The sequence below is a fragment of the Phalacrocorax aristotelis genome, chromosome 4 (assembly GCF_949628215.1).
Source record: "Phalacrocorax aristotelis chromosome 4, bGulAri2.1, whole genome shotgun sequence".
Classification (NCBI taxonomy): domain Eukaryota; kingdom Metazoa; phylum Chordata; class Aves; order Suliformes; family Phalacrocoracidae; genus Phalacrocorax; species Phalacrocorax aristotelis.
In genome coordinates, this window is record NC_134279.1 from 44,613,377 (window position 1) to 44,628,189 (window position 14,813).

At 35.6% G+C, this 14,813-nt stretch overlaps 1 protein-coding gene across 1 annotated transcript in view; it reads right to left on the reverse strand.

Annotated features, from left to right (window-relative positions):
• Positions 1–224: 224 nt before the first annotated feature.
• Positions 225–14,813, reverse strand: part of VEGFC (vascular endothelial growth factor C) — an 82,026-nt gene continuing 67,437 nt past the window's right edge. Inside the window, 4 exon segments of the mRNA XM_075091173.1 lie at positions 225–762; positions 5,341–5,671; positions 5,930–6,039; positions 10,043–10,194. Coding sequence (XP_074947274.1) covers positions 648–762; positions 5,341–5,671; positions 5,930–6,039; positions 10,043–10,194 — 708 coding nt within the window. The 3' untranslated portion in view covers positions 225–647.

Here is a 14,813-nt window from a genome sequence, read left to right on the forward strand (position 1 = left end):
AATTGTACTTTCTTTGCTAGTTTTGTTCTAGAGACAGAGATATCACTGGGTCAGGAAACACTAAGTATAAATCTTTCTATTTCAAGTGACATCATATACAACAGGTATGAGAAAATGGCTGTAGTCTTACTTTCATAAAAGTGCTTTCTCTTACTCACCTTTACCCCTTTCAAGAATTTGGATAATAAAGCTGAATTGTAGTTCCTTTCTTCAGGCAGATGATTAAACATTCTCACCATTATATAATACAATTTCCATTTTATTTTAAACATACTTTGCATGATATAAAAATATTGATCACAGTGAGCTTTAACAATTGTTACTGCTATAAACAGAAATGCTGCACAATGGTTTTAGTGGAAATAAATTATATAGTCATTATCTCTTTTAAAAAAATCACAAGAGGAGAACCTAGGCTGTTTGGTCATTGGCAGAAAATAAGTCCTTATTGAGTTCTTTACAAAACATGAACCCCAGTTATTTTCTACATTTGCTTTCCACATCTTGAGAAAAGCACAATGCGTCTGTCTCTGAAAGCCCCACAGGGTCTCTGGTGAACATTTAATTCCAAATATTAGCAAAGTTTCTGTTGTTCTTTTGTTCTAATGGAAAAATGTACACCAAAATAGCAAGTAGTGCTCTCTTCACTAATTCATAAGTGGTCTTTTCCAATATGTGGGTACACAGCGGCACACTTCTTCACTAAAATAAAATCCAGCATCACAGCGTTTCGTTCGGACTGTACATGGCGGTCTGTAACAACTGAAGAAATGAAAAAAGTGCGCATTAGGATAACATGATCATTTACATTAACCTAGAGTAGAAATCTGTGTGCATTTAGATCGCCATTTCTCAATGGCATATTTAATTCCTACAGATACGTATCTTTTAACTTCTGTTTAGGTACTTGCAACGAGTTCTAGTTGGACCATTCTTCACAAAAGACAATGAAAGAATAATGAATGCTATTGAAGAGAAATTATTCTACTGCAACAGATACTCATTAATATTTCTAACATATTGCCTGGTTGTAGCTGCATTCTAATCTTGAGTAGTACTTTAAAATTTAATTTTGAAAATATAGTAACATTTTTCTGTACTCAAACTGGCTTGTTATGACCTACTGCATGCTGACAGTTTGAGGTGGCAACCCAGAATCAGGTGATAATCAGACCTACCATCTTCTTACACTGGTCTGTTTCTCACCCTATTGCATTAGTGAATAAGCCCGAGAGAGATTAGTCTACATATGTTACACTGTGACTCTGATCTTGAAAATGAGAACATACTTCCTTTCAAGTTGCAAACTCCTATAGCTTCTGAGGCCAGTGGGGATATATCTACAGTTCATGTTGCATTTCTGTGCATTCTAGAGTAAGATCAGAGCCTGCATGTTTATGATAATTCTTAAAGGAAAGGACAGAAACAGTCCCTATTTAATTTAAATAAGTTTAACAAAAATAGAGCATTAAACCACAGTCACATCTACCTAAGAAGCAGCAGAATTTTTCTTCACAGATTCCTTGACTGAAAAATAGAACTTATACAATGATAATATCTGTGGTTGTCCCTGAACTCTTCCTTTTCCTATTTTATTTTTCTATTAAAACAAGAACGTGACCTAAAATAACCTTACAATAACAATGCTAAATACTTTCTGGTGCATAATGGAGACAGAGTACAAGTCTGGGGTTTTTATCAGATGCTGGCAATGAGTCAAAAGACAAAAATATATGTTTCAAATTTCAACAGAGTTATACTTAAAACTTATTTAAATAATGATGTGTGCCTGTTTGTGAAACACTGATATTATGATCTATTACTATAATTCATGCTTCAGTTCAAAGAGACACTACAGTACAATATACGAAGGCAATGTCACTATCCTCTTCCCTAGGCAATTCTTGTTTCAGGCTTGTGGCTACTCTTATTATTGTTGCAGATAAGTTAAAATGTTATGTGCTTGTTTTGGATACCCGGTTACTACTTTGCAATAATTTGTTTATGATATGAGGTCTGGACTACAGTTACATTAATTCAAGGCAGCTAGTTCAACCAATGAACCTGGCTATGAGGAAAACAATAAGGAATGAGGAAGACTGCAAACATGACATTTATTAACTAGTCACATCTTGTTCAGTGTTTTCAATGTCATTAATCATAGATTATTTCACCAGTGTGGTCTCTGTAATTAAGGGAGTAGCATTATTTTGTGCCACTTAATATATCTGAGATCAGTTGTAAAAGCTCATGCAAATCTCTCAAAGCCCTACTGAGCTTTTGCGCAAAAGTTTGAAAACAGTGGTAAAAGGCAACAAAAAATCAAAGTGTCACTTGAGAGAGAAAGCAAGTGAACTTTACTGCCTTGCATGTTTGTTACAGGATCTAATCCTCTGTGCAAATGGGCACCAAGCAGCAGGCTTGTTCTGGGAAAAAGGTACTCCATAGAGATGCAATGGATGAAACACTGAACTCACTTGCCTTTTGTCTGTCTCTGCCATGAAAGTTAGACTATTTCATGTACTGAATGACCGTAGAATGAAATAAAAGAAAGATAAGGAAAAAAAAAGGGCAAAGCCAAACTCTTCACCCACCTATAATATATTGCACAACACGAAAAGCAGCCACACAATCATTAAATATGAGGAGTTCACTTTGTTAAGGATTCGTGCCTCCTAGTGAACTGTGAAGTTCAAGCGAACTTAGAGTCAACAGCACTTACAAAGCACGTCTCCCATGTGAGTTTGTGTCTAGCAGCAGTCAAGGTCGGGTTACTGCAGTCTTATCCTTATTTGGGACTTTTCAACAGAGCAACAAAGCCCCCCTCCTCCTCTAAAACGCTTTGCAGCTCAGGTGCCTACTTATCTGGCCCTGCCAAAACTGACCAAAATAAATTTTTGAGGTGATAGCACAAGGTGAATAGTAGCAGAGTCATTGTAACTATATAAATGTGGTTTCCTTAGGAAACTCTGCTGAACAATAGACCAGGTCTTTCAAAAGATTTAGGCTGAGTGTTGTTTATGGAGTGCTTTCACGTCACAGATGTCTGTTTTGATGAGGACAATCTGAGCATGCTGGTGCTAAGATAGCTGTGCACTCAATACATATAGTGCTGGCTGAGACAGTGGCAATTCTCTCTTTATGGTCAGTAATTGTGATTTTTCTACCAAACGCTCAGGTTTCAGGTTTTGGAGAGTCTAACATCTGTACAGATGAAACTGAAGTTGGAATGCCCCTTGTAGTGGTGGTAACAGCATGATCACCTTAAAACCCAGTATGCTTTACAGTGGTGTGGTGGTATTTTTTTTTTCTTTTTTTTCCTCTTTTTGTTTTTTTCTGCCCTGTTATTTCTAAATGACTTTTTATTCCTGTCCTCTGGAGCAGGGTCTAACATTAGAGGCAGAAGCATTTTAGGTACAGTGCATAAAAATGTAGGTGCTTCGAAACCAGAACCTACAAGGACTGTCTGTCTGCATGGGGAGCTGTCTAGGACGTGGCTACATGGGTCTGCTCATGCCTAGGTCTCAGGTATCTTGCACAAAGTTATAGAGTGGTACCTCCATTTATGTGGTCTCATCACAGCAAGGGATCTTCCTTTCAAAAGGCAAACAGATGTTGCAGGGTTTTTATTCCTTTTATGGAAAGCTTGTGGGCACACCAAAAATATGAGAAAACTATGCTAAGTGCTTCCCTAAGAAGGAGGAAAGATTGCATCTTCTATTTTCCTTGACAGCGCTATTATCTACAGGGCTATTGGTTGCAGAGCTATAGAGTAACACAAGACACACAAAAATGAACTCCTTAGAAAAGAGAAACAGCTAAAAGCATCCTATATCACATTGTCCTTGGGGGTGAGAAAGGGATTTAAACTCTATCATGTTCAACCACAACACAGAGAAAAGCTGGGCTCAATCCCCTCCTTCAAATACTAAGTCTTTAAATCAATAGAGGTGGCATCAGATATCTATTATGGCATTTCTTAGCCTTTTTAATGCCTGACTTTTCCAGTTGCGAATGTACTTTTAAAACATACATAGTTTATATGTGTAGCTCATAGTTTATTTGTGTAGCATTGCTAGAGGTGCACACTTGACTAGTTCTAAGGCTTTGCAATGTGCTAAAACGTGTAATAAGGTTAGGTTTTTTAACTCTGCAAACATAAAATTGAAATAAAAACTCAGCAATAGAGAAGAAATTATTTCTTATGCTTCCAACAACTCTTCTATTCCACACAAAAGGCCAAACATAGGAAAACAGGTAATGTCAATTATTAATTTTAGAGAATTAACACAGGTCTCATTCCTAATATTAGACATTCATTCTTTAATCAAGATTTACTAATGAGCATATATATATCTGGCAATATATTTATGCCAACTAATTACATGTTATATTAAAAAATACATAAGGTTTACTTTTGGTAACCAATGAATTACCACAGACATTTAAATGTCCCAATTTTCTATTTTCCATTTCCAGTGCCTGAACATTTCTGGAATTTTTACTTGTCATTAATATAGTAGAAATAATTCCCATATATTATTAAATAAGTGATCTTTCTGCTCCAACTGGGATTGTTTCTGTTGTAACAAATTAATTTTACAGGAAAACTTTCCTCACAAAATATACAAAGCAGATATAATATTGTTTGTTTCTCAGAACCTGAAGTCATTCATGTTTTTACGTCTATATAGACTGCTACTGCTATGGGTGTAGCAGTTGTGGAAGGAAAAGCTCCTTTGATTGAAATATAAAGAAATTGCTGAGTTTTTCTTCCTAACCAAATTCCATTTTAAATTATGGATGTGGGTGCTCTGGTTTATAGTTATACGTGTCTACTTTTCACAGAAATCACCCAGAGCTATAAAACTTTTTATGAACTCATAAATCTTTAGTATCAGTTCAGTGAAATGAAGGCTATGCAAAAAATTTAGGAAGTGAAAATGAATGATGGTATCCTCCAGAACTAATCTCTGAAATCTAATTAGAAATATTTGAGTTATTTGAATTGCAGTTTTTGGTTCTTGGGAAAAAAAATGGGATTTTAACCAGCATAAAAAAGCAAGGAGCTAGAACTCATACCTCATTTTCATTAAAAGAAAAAAAAAAAAATCACATGAAGTAGTAGTAAGCGTACAAGGAACTAAACGTGCTTTAAAATAGTCTTTCTGCCTAGTAGTTTCCTCATAGGGATGATAAAAGTAATAGAAGATAAAACTGAATTGAAGAGAGGCTTACTGCTTAATTAGGGCTACAAAGCATTCCGACAAGACAGCTAATGACACAACCCAGAATTTTATACCTTAAACACAATGAAAGGGCTAAAGACCGAGTTTTTACCTGCATGTCTGGTGATGGAATCTTTTTCCTTTTAAGAAGCATTTATTGGGAGATTCTGTACATTCACAGACGCATTTTGCAGGATTTAGTGGCTGATGTTTAGGACAGGTCTTTTTACATACACACTGGCACTTGTCTTCATCAAATTCCTTGTTGGGCCCACAGGAAGCAGGGAGAAGTTTGTTTTTGCACATGCATTGACATGAAGATCTGTCTAATTCTTTGTGAGGTCCACAGCTTGAGGGCCGCATGCCTCCTTTGCACACACATTGACAGGTTTCTTCATCTAGCTCCTTGTTTGGTCCACAAATATGGAATCCTTCAGATGCGTCTAGAAATACAGCAAAGAGGTTGCACAATTATCAGCATTTACTTTCCACCCAGCCTGTATTTTTAAGGGAAGAAACGGTATCAAGTTCATACATTTTAAGGTGTTTTGAAAACAAACATATGTCAAAAGACAGGCAACAACCACTAATAGTATCAATAAAGAAAAAGATTTAAGTATTTACTCCTTGTGTTTTTGTTTTCTTCATTAGGTAAATCAAAACATGGAACTACATTTAATCATTTAAGCAAAACTGCTTACCAGAGTCTCCAAGGTGAGAAGAGAAACCAAAATCATGCTGTGCCAAACATCTGCAAATTTGATTATTCCAGATATGATTTTTCGGACAGGTCTTGTTTGCCACATGACACCTGTGGAATGAAATATACTGTTGATTTACTACCCTAAGAGCTCAAGAAAAAAAACCCATAAACTAACACCTAAAATCGCCTTCCCCCCCCCCCCCCCCCCCCCCCCCATTACAAAAATCTTCCAAAGAGCTTCAGCTCATTCATAATCTTATTTTTAATTTCTATCAAACCTGTTACTGATTAAGGTTCTCCCCACTACAGGAATCTTCAACCATTGGCCAAAGATACCTTCCCACATTTCAAATTTTAGCTCTAACTTCTAGAAACTGATATTTGTACTTTCCTAATGTAGTTTGGAAACAGATCTAACCCTTGAATGTAAGCCTCATACAGAAAAGAGACCAGTATAAAACATATTGGCATGCCAAATACCTCATAGATGGTAACAGGCATAGTTTTCTGCATTGTTTTTTCCAGTACAAAAATGTTTTCATACACACAGACTTCAAAAGACTGCTGATAATAGTTTCTGAATGAATGCTGTAGACCAAACTGTAATTTCTAAAACAAAATTAGGTTATCAGATTCCTATCCCCTTTACGTGACAGTTATATGACATTAATGACTCTTTCTCATCAGCCACTCAAATCCTGGACAGCTTTCTTGAATCTCTTCACAATATACAAAATGTAACTGTTTAATGCTTTTTACCAGCTAGAGTTTTGCAGCCCAGGTAGTGGTTAGAAAAGAAAATTTAAAAAATCCTATCAGCAGTTGGTCTCTTTTTAAAGGATGACTGAACTTTACTAGTAAGTACAACACAGATATTACATGTATACACATAATATTTGATCTTCCTTGCTTGCAATCTTTTTATCGCCACAGGTGATGTTACAACTTTTAACAGTCATGCCTAACTTCATGCATCCAGGCTGCGTCATTTATTCATTGTTTTTGTTGTATTTCTAAAATCCTTGTCTGTTAAGTCAGCACATACATTATACATTTTAGCACTTTTCATTCCCCTGAGCGCCATTACTCATGCATTCAAAAATGCAGATGCTGGGACATTCTTCCGTGATCATCATTCACGTATACCGCTCCCCCTCACCACATTAAATGACTTTGCTTGTAAAGACTGCTGTAGTTTAACATCACCCTGTATCGCCTCATGTTTTATCAAGCTGGTGTTTCCTGATTTCATTCCGCTAATGATCTCACTCTTGCTCCCTCACTTGGCACATATGCCTTTTTGCCTGCCTCCTGATTCTGCTTGAGAAATAGTACAGATAATTTACAGATGTATTATTGTATTCTGTTTAAAAAAAACCCAAACCCACCCACCAACTTACACCTGGAGCAGCCTGGCTCTAGCTGGGAGTGTTTAAAACTACAGAAGGAAGCCAGGGTGACATTCTGAAGACAATACCAAGCGCACATGAACCCATAAGACGACAATGTTGATACAAGACCCAAGTTACCAGAACTTGAAGAGAACAATACATATTTCGACATCAGGGTTGGAGACACCCAGCAAAAGGAACTGGAACTGCTTGTGTACAAATTCCACTCTGGTTGCTAGTACAGAAAATTACTGGGGGCTATGGCTGAAATTTTAAAACAACCTATTGTAATGTTTTAGGAAAGTTCAGAAAGGCTTAAGAAAAGTCAGAGGTAAAACTACTTTGCAGAAATTTTTACTACCTCTTTCCAAATCACTGTCAACTCAACTTAGGAAAAGCAAAAATCAGCATGCTAACTTGTTACCTGTCAGTGTCAGGACAGATAGTGCACTAGAGGGGGGAACATTTAATGTGAACAATGTACATCCAAGCCAGACCTAAACATGCTCATCAGCTCTGTAAGGACCTACGTACAAACCATTGGAAAAAAGGTCACCATAGAGACTTGGATCTGAAATATATATATATAGAGGGCCCCTTGGCTCCCTGCCCCCCGCCCCCAAAATCACTAAACTTCTATAATAGAGTGACAATTTTCTAACTCAGTTGCACATCTTGATGACATTCTGTGTAAGGAGAGAAGGCAGCTTAAGAGACCATTAATCCAGGAGGTATTCTGAAACTCTAGTTAACATGAACTGACATGCTTCAGCTCTGCAAGCATGTAGAGGTAGCTATCACTTTTTAGAAGGGAAAAAAAGAAGAAAGTGGGAGAACAGGCAAAGACCTAGACCTTATTTATCAGGGTAAAGTTGTGCAGAAAATATATTTTATATGTAAAAAAAGGACTGACTATGTGTATTCTATCTTACATGTCATTTCTCTCTTCTTTCTAAAATGTGCCTGTGCATCGCGGCATAATCCAGCCTCGAATTCTTATCAGATCCCAAGTGTTACTGCCCTAAAACCAGAGATTATACTCCTAGGCTTTTCTTTTCAGTAATACATAAAAAAGTCATTACTATATTTCTGTTAAAATGAGCATGTACAAAAATACATGCACTCAAGCAGATCTGCTACTGTGACAAGAAAGTACATTTCCAAGTTTTGGCTTTACAACAGTTTCACTAGCATTCAAACCTGTAAATAAAACTGTTAAGGAAAAATAAGAAGTGGAAAAGAAACTAAGAACATTAGTATAAATTAAAAAACCCCAGTGGGATTCTGAGCAGCATCCAACCACCCACCAGGAACATGTAAATATCTTTCCTTTCCTTTCTAGAATCTAGAAGCACTCTCCTTGGTTTTGGTTTGGCTTTTTTTTTGTTATTGTTGCTGTTGTTGTGTTTGTTTGGTTTTTTAAAAATTTATTTTCTTGTAAAAAGCCATAGATTTTAAAGACAGTACTTAACAGTAGAGAAGGCCTGTATATATTCTGATCTAGTACAGGACAGCTCCCTCTGAGTGCTGGTCAGAGTCATGTATCTGTGCGCTTACTTCCTTCTAACTACAGGTAGCTGTTTCCTGGCTAGAATAAACTCTTGCAATGGTAATTACAACTACTCTTAATCTGGAAGCACCGAGAAGCTGCCAGTCAGCATAATTTGGCTTTATTATTGACTCTTGGGGTTTGATTTTTTTTTTATAATAGTTTCTGTGATTAACAGATTAAGACATTTAATTTTCAGTATTTTTCTAGTCCACTGTTTATGATCCATGTTTTGATGAACAAACTCAATAATTTGAATTTAAATAGAATATAATCTGTGTTTAACTGGATCATGTCAGAAAATGTCCAGACATTAACTGAATGAAAACACAGATAAGATGACCGAGCTTACATCTCTGGGCATTTTGCACCAATCACTCGCCTTATTAAAAATGTCTGCAATTAATTCCAGTTCAGCTTCTCGTCATTGGTTCTTCCAGAAAGCAACTGTTAGTCTATTACATATTTTTGGCCTACTAAATATTTATATATCATGAAATCATCACTCAGTCCTCTAAAAGGAAGTGAAGGAGTTCTTCAAATGTTGTAATAACAATTTCTTCAGTGCTAGATTTCTTGTGTAACATTTTTCATTCAAAATAACCAAACAAATCAGCATGCTAATTCTGTGGACGGTCAATTAACCCTTTGTTTGCCCTTCCCATTCTGTTTTATTTTCACTTCTGGCATATGAAGATGTCCGAAAAGATTTTAGTCAAAGATTCCCTAAAAGCAGGCCTTTTTTTTAACAGCTTTTTAAATACGAAAATACCGTTTGAGAGAGAAATATTGTCTACTTGCTATTTGCAAAAGTAAGTATTTTTGGATAGCTTTTATGATTTTTAAGTTTATTTTATTGATGTTTCCTTTAAGCCTCAATTGCATTGTAGCTCTTTTCATGAAACGGGCCCCACAGACAACATTATTCTTCATTTTTCAATGACTTCACCCCAGTTTACCCAGTGGGTTAAAAGGTACTGCGCTAATTACTACAGTAACATTCTCTCCATGTGAAACAGTATTAGCTCCTTCACAAAATGCATTCTGCTACTGCTACTAATGTGTGTAAGTTCACCTATCTTAATTGTGAAAGCTTCCAGCAATATTTTAAATCTAATTATACAGGCTTGCTTGTGCATAATGTGAAAGGAAAGGCAAGTCTCATACTTACTGAGTTTGTGTTGCTGGCAAGGAACGTCTTATGATAGAATGAACTTGCCTGTAAACATCCAACTTCGACATGCATCGGCAGGACGTGTGATTGGCAAAACTGACGGTTACAGGTTTGGGGCCATGAGAGAGAGGCACTGTGATCTCAAACAACTATAAAAGGGAAAGCAAAGGAAAGACCTTTTTTATAGATCAGTATCAGCACAACTAAAAATAATATAAGGACATACAAAAAAAGCTATAAGGAATTTAAGTTTGGTTTTTTGTTCTCTACCATCGAGTGACATTCAATTATACCACTAAATAATAATTATGTGTAAAATGAATACAATAGCTATGTTATGACAACATTTTTAATGTTAAACCCTGTTACGTGCCTGTTTGCTTACTATAACATTTAAGCTAACATTGTTAAAAGAGGAAAATATACAAAGAACTCATTTTTCTAGAGGAAATGACTTCAAATTGGCAGCCTTTTAAAAAATCTGAAACATAACATTTGGAAAGTGCTTCAAAAAGTTGGAAAACAAGAATAATTTTAAAAGAGGATAAGCTGCTACAACCTAATACATCAGTTTCACAATTACAAGAGCTTATGTAAAACAGCAGTATATTGGACTTAGATCAAAATGTTTTTGGATGAACAAGTTTTGAACCACAGCATACTATTTTTTTTTGACTTTCCGGTATTTGTATCATCGCAAATTATATGGTTAGCCTAACAGAATGCATCCTGAACTATTGATTTTTTTTTTCAGGATATTAAGAAATATTCATTATTAAAAGACAACCATGTACGTGAGTGAATAAAATCCTAATTTTAGTGGGAAATGGAGTTCAACTGGTGGAAGAGGACAACCTCAGTGATACCCTGTGGAAAAACTGAACATGTGATAACAGACAAACAGTAAGACTCATTTCAGTATTCAATCCAGGACATGCACTTTTCAAATTAAGGTTTCATTGTAAGACTCAAATCTCAAGTCTCCTGAAAAGTTAGGACAAATGCTCTAGGTCAAAGCCTTAAAAACTATGTTTTGATAGTATTTTTAGTAGCATAATAGTGCACTATTGCCTTTTAGGTGTTTAGTCACTTTTCCAAATATATTTAAGAATATTTCAGCATTTTCTAGGGACTTTACTACCTTTAAAACATGGTCATTGTTTATTATTCCAGTTTCAGTTGAAGTGACTGTGTAACAAGACTTTAATTTTTAGTTGAAATCTATCTGCAATGTGTTTTTATAATCATTAACTTTGTAGTATGGCATACAGGCAGCACACAAATAAAAAAAAACAACAGTGTTTTCATTACATGACGTACATCTACGGGACATCCTGAAAATGGTACCTTGCATCGAAGTACACAAGTGAGCCTGGGTACTAATGGGCATGCAGGTGCAACAGTATGGGATGTATTCACCAAGTACCCCAAAGGGTAAAAGGGCACCTGTGCAGCCAACAATAAAGGTCATACTATTGATATACCTAAACTATGCAAATTAAACCTAAACTGTGTAAAGCATCATCAACTCTGACAGATATTTTACTAAATTTTGACAAAACAAATTTTGACATTATTTAGTCACCTGATCTGTAAAAATGTTTAACTCTGTGGATGTCATCATACAAGAACAAGAATGGTATAAGTATTAAATTTGCATTTTATTTTGTTACAGAAGATTACAATGCTATTATTTTTGCTGCAAAAAGTACCACATCCCTTGTATTAGTTTTATATGTGTGGTTTTTCCTCACTAGACTCTAAAAATGCAAACTGGTATATCTTTACTTTTGTGGAAGGAAAACCAAAACAGAAAATAGTTTCCTGCATCTTCCAAATAATGATGAAAAAAACCTGTCCATCTAGGGAACTACCATGGGAAGAGTTTCTCTTGTTAGAAAGGCTTCTAGCCAAAGCATGTTAACATTTGGATTCTTGTTCCAGCTGCAAAATACTACTTAAAATTTTGGTCTTGAGTTGTTAACAAGATAAGGGCACGAGTCCACATCTAGTTTAAAGTTTGGTATCAATAAAACAAATGCCTAAATCAGTGTCTGCTTCTCTCAGACATCATTATCATCAGACATACCTCCAGTGTTTTCACTAAGGTCAACACATACTTCTGGAAACAGACTTTCTAATCAAGTTTTTATTACACCTATAATCCTTTTTACCTTCCAAACCAATATTGGCTCCTTTACCCTTACCTATAATAAAAGTTCCTTTAAATTAATCACAAAATGCATTCTTATCAAGACATCTCATCCAAAAAGAGCACTATTCATAACACAGAACTATCATTTTCATAGTAATATTTTATATGAAAATAGCTTTATGTACTTATTCATTTCTTTTTAAAATACCCACCTGTTTGAAGGCCATCGTAGGTTTTGTTATAATGCACAATCTAACAAGGAAATTGGGGAGGAGGAAGGTGGTGTTTTAGATAAAGAAACAGAAAGGACCATGTTTATGAAAAATACCTTTCATTTCTGCATACAGTACACAGTTGAGAAAATATATGCCGAGTTCTCTGGGTATCTGTTTTTTAAATACTGATCTTTAACAAGATGGCAAAACTCACCTACACACGCAAGACTTGTATCTCTTTTTAAACAAGCTGTGTTTGTAGAAGGACAGCACAACTCTTGAGACCTCTGAAAACCCAGCCAGCTAAGAATCTCCAGATGCGAAAGTCTTTCCTATATTAAATATTTTGTAAGAAAACTGATTCCTAAAACACAAGTATGACTTGAGCAACACACCAAAGATTATGGATTTAATTACAGTATTACACATGTAGAGAGAATCTTCTGTTTTCTCTGCTCTCTTACGAGAGTATGAACTTGCTTTTCCGAAGCTGAAGTAAAAACCCACTATAGGCAGAACTGATGATAAAACTTTTTAACTGAAGTGTGATTCTTTGCATGGACCAAACTGCAGCTGACCAGAAAAAAGAGCATGTTCTCTTCCTCCTCTGTTCTTGGAGTAGATTGATTTGCCATATTGCAAAGTGTAGCAGACTCCAGACCGCTGGAGAAGGCAGTGTAGGACTATTGCTACATTTCCAAATCACCTGAAAGAAGTCCCTGTCAGCTGCGCTGTCTTGTTTGGCCTCAAGAGTACACTGACAGAAATTTCACTAAAATGCTTAAGACGTACCAGTTGTGAGCAGAAATGATAGTAAACATGAATTATCTTAATCTACATTCATACTTCCATTTAAACTGCGAAAGGTATCTGTTTAGAGGTGAATATTGCTAACAACTATCCTCATCAACACTTCAGTGGCGCAATACAAAAAAAGCCTAGTTAAAGAACACAAAGGTAGACTAGCTTCCTTGACCTCATTGAATTACCTTCTGTTTGTTCAAGTAAATTCTCTTAATAGCAATTTATTTTACATCACCCACTAGTAGCTACTGCTTATACATAAAGTAAAAAAATCAGAGCCAACTGTTTATGTTAGAGATTATATTAGGCATTATAGTTTTGGTCCTCACTTTTGGAAAGTGCTTAAAATGATATATGAAGTAACAGTTTGAAAAAAGAATACGAACCTCATCTATTTGCCTTAATGGAAATGATGGAAGTGAAGTACTGAGTTGGAATTACCGACTTGTCCTTCCTATACTTTTTCTTTGTCTGCACATGCTATTAGGATACTATATTCTGAGGCATACTAAAAAAGCTGATATTTATTCTTCTTTTCTGAGAATGAAAATATATCAAGAAGAGATTTCACAAGAAATAAATTATTGAAAAGTAGCGTGTCATAGAAAATTGATTTAATACTCAGAATAATACTTTTTAAATAATCTCCGGGATTTTATAATAAGATCCATTCTAAAGAAAATCTACATTCTGCTCTCAGCTGTCATATCAGCACCTCTGCATCCCATGAAGTTACTTAAGTGAATAAACAATATACATAAAATGGGTTTGAATTATCATCTTAATAAATAATTTCAAATTAGGTAAGATCTGACCTTCTGGAATGCTTTCTGGTTTTGTTAGCATCTCTAGTTTATTTCTTGCTAATCTTCTTCATTCACTAGAACAATAAGCTTAACATCTGTTGTCACTACAGGGCATGCTTGGCTACAAGTAACAGCCTAATGTCAATATCTAGAAAGGATATTTCTATGAGAAATGAACTATAACATCTGTGTATGAGGCTGGGTTTTCATTCCCTTCTTTTCTGACATCATCACTGGTTGTGGGTACCATTGCTGGTATCTGTACTGCCCATGTAGGTACCTCTTCTTGGAGATCAGATCGTTTTACTGTATTCTTAGAGGCCCAAATCTTCTCTCCCTTCCCGACTTCAAATCATGGTAAAAATTGGACTAATTCATGCTACAGGCAATAGGGAAAATACATTTTCTTCAGGTCTGTTCAAGGGCCAAGGCCTAAAGACAGACATTCAGGACCAAAGACTGCAAAGAACAAGCTTCGGTCCCCAGAAGAACACGAGATCAGACAGTAGTACGGGTTAGGGCAGTGTTGCAAGTGGAGAGCTTTTATTGTTTGAAGTTTTGAGAAAAATATTAGAAATTATACTAAATTAAACAGCAAATTAAAGTACATTAAATAAGCATTGCTATAGTTAGAAGCAAATATGCAGAAGTTAAAAATAAAAATTAGACTCAACTTGCCCATGCTGTCCTGTACATTTGTGCTATGGACACAGCATTGAGGTCAGGAAACCAGTGGAAAACAACAACCAAAGCAATATGTGATAGCATAACTAAAGAGAATTATATGT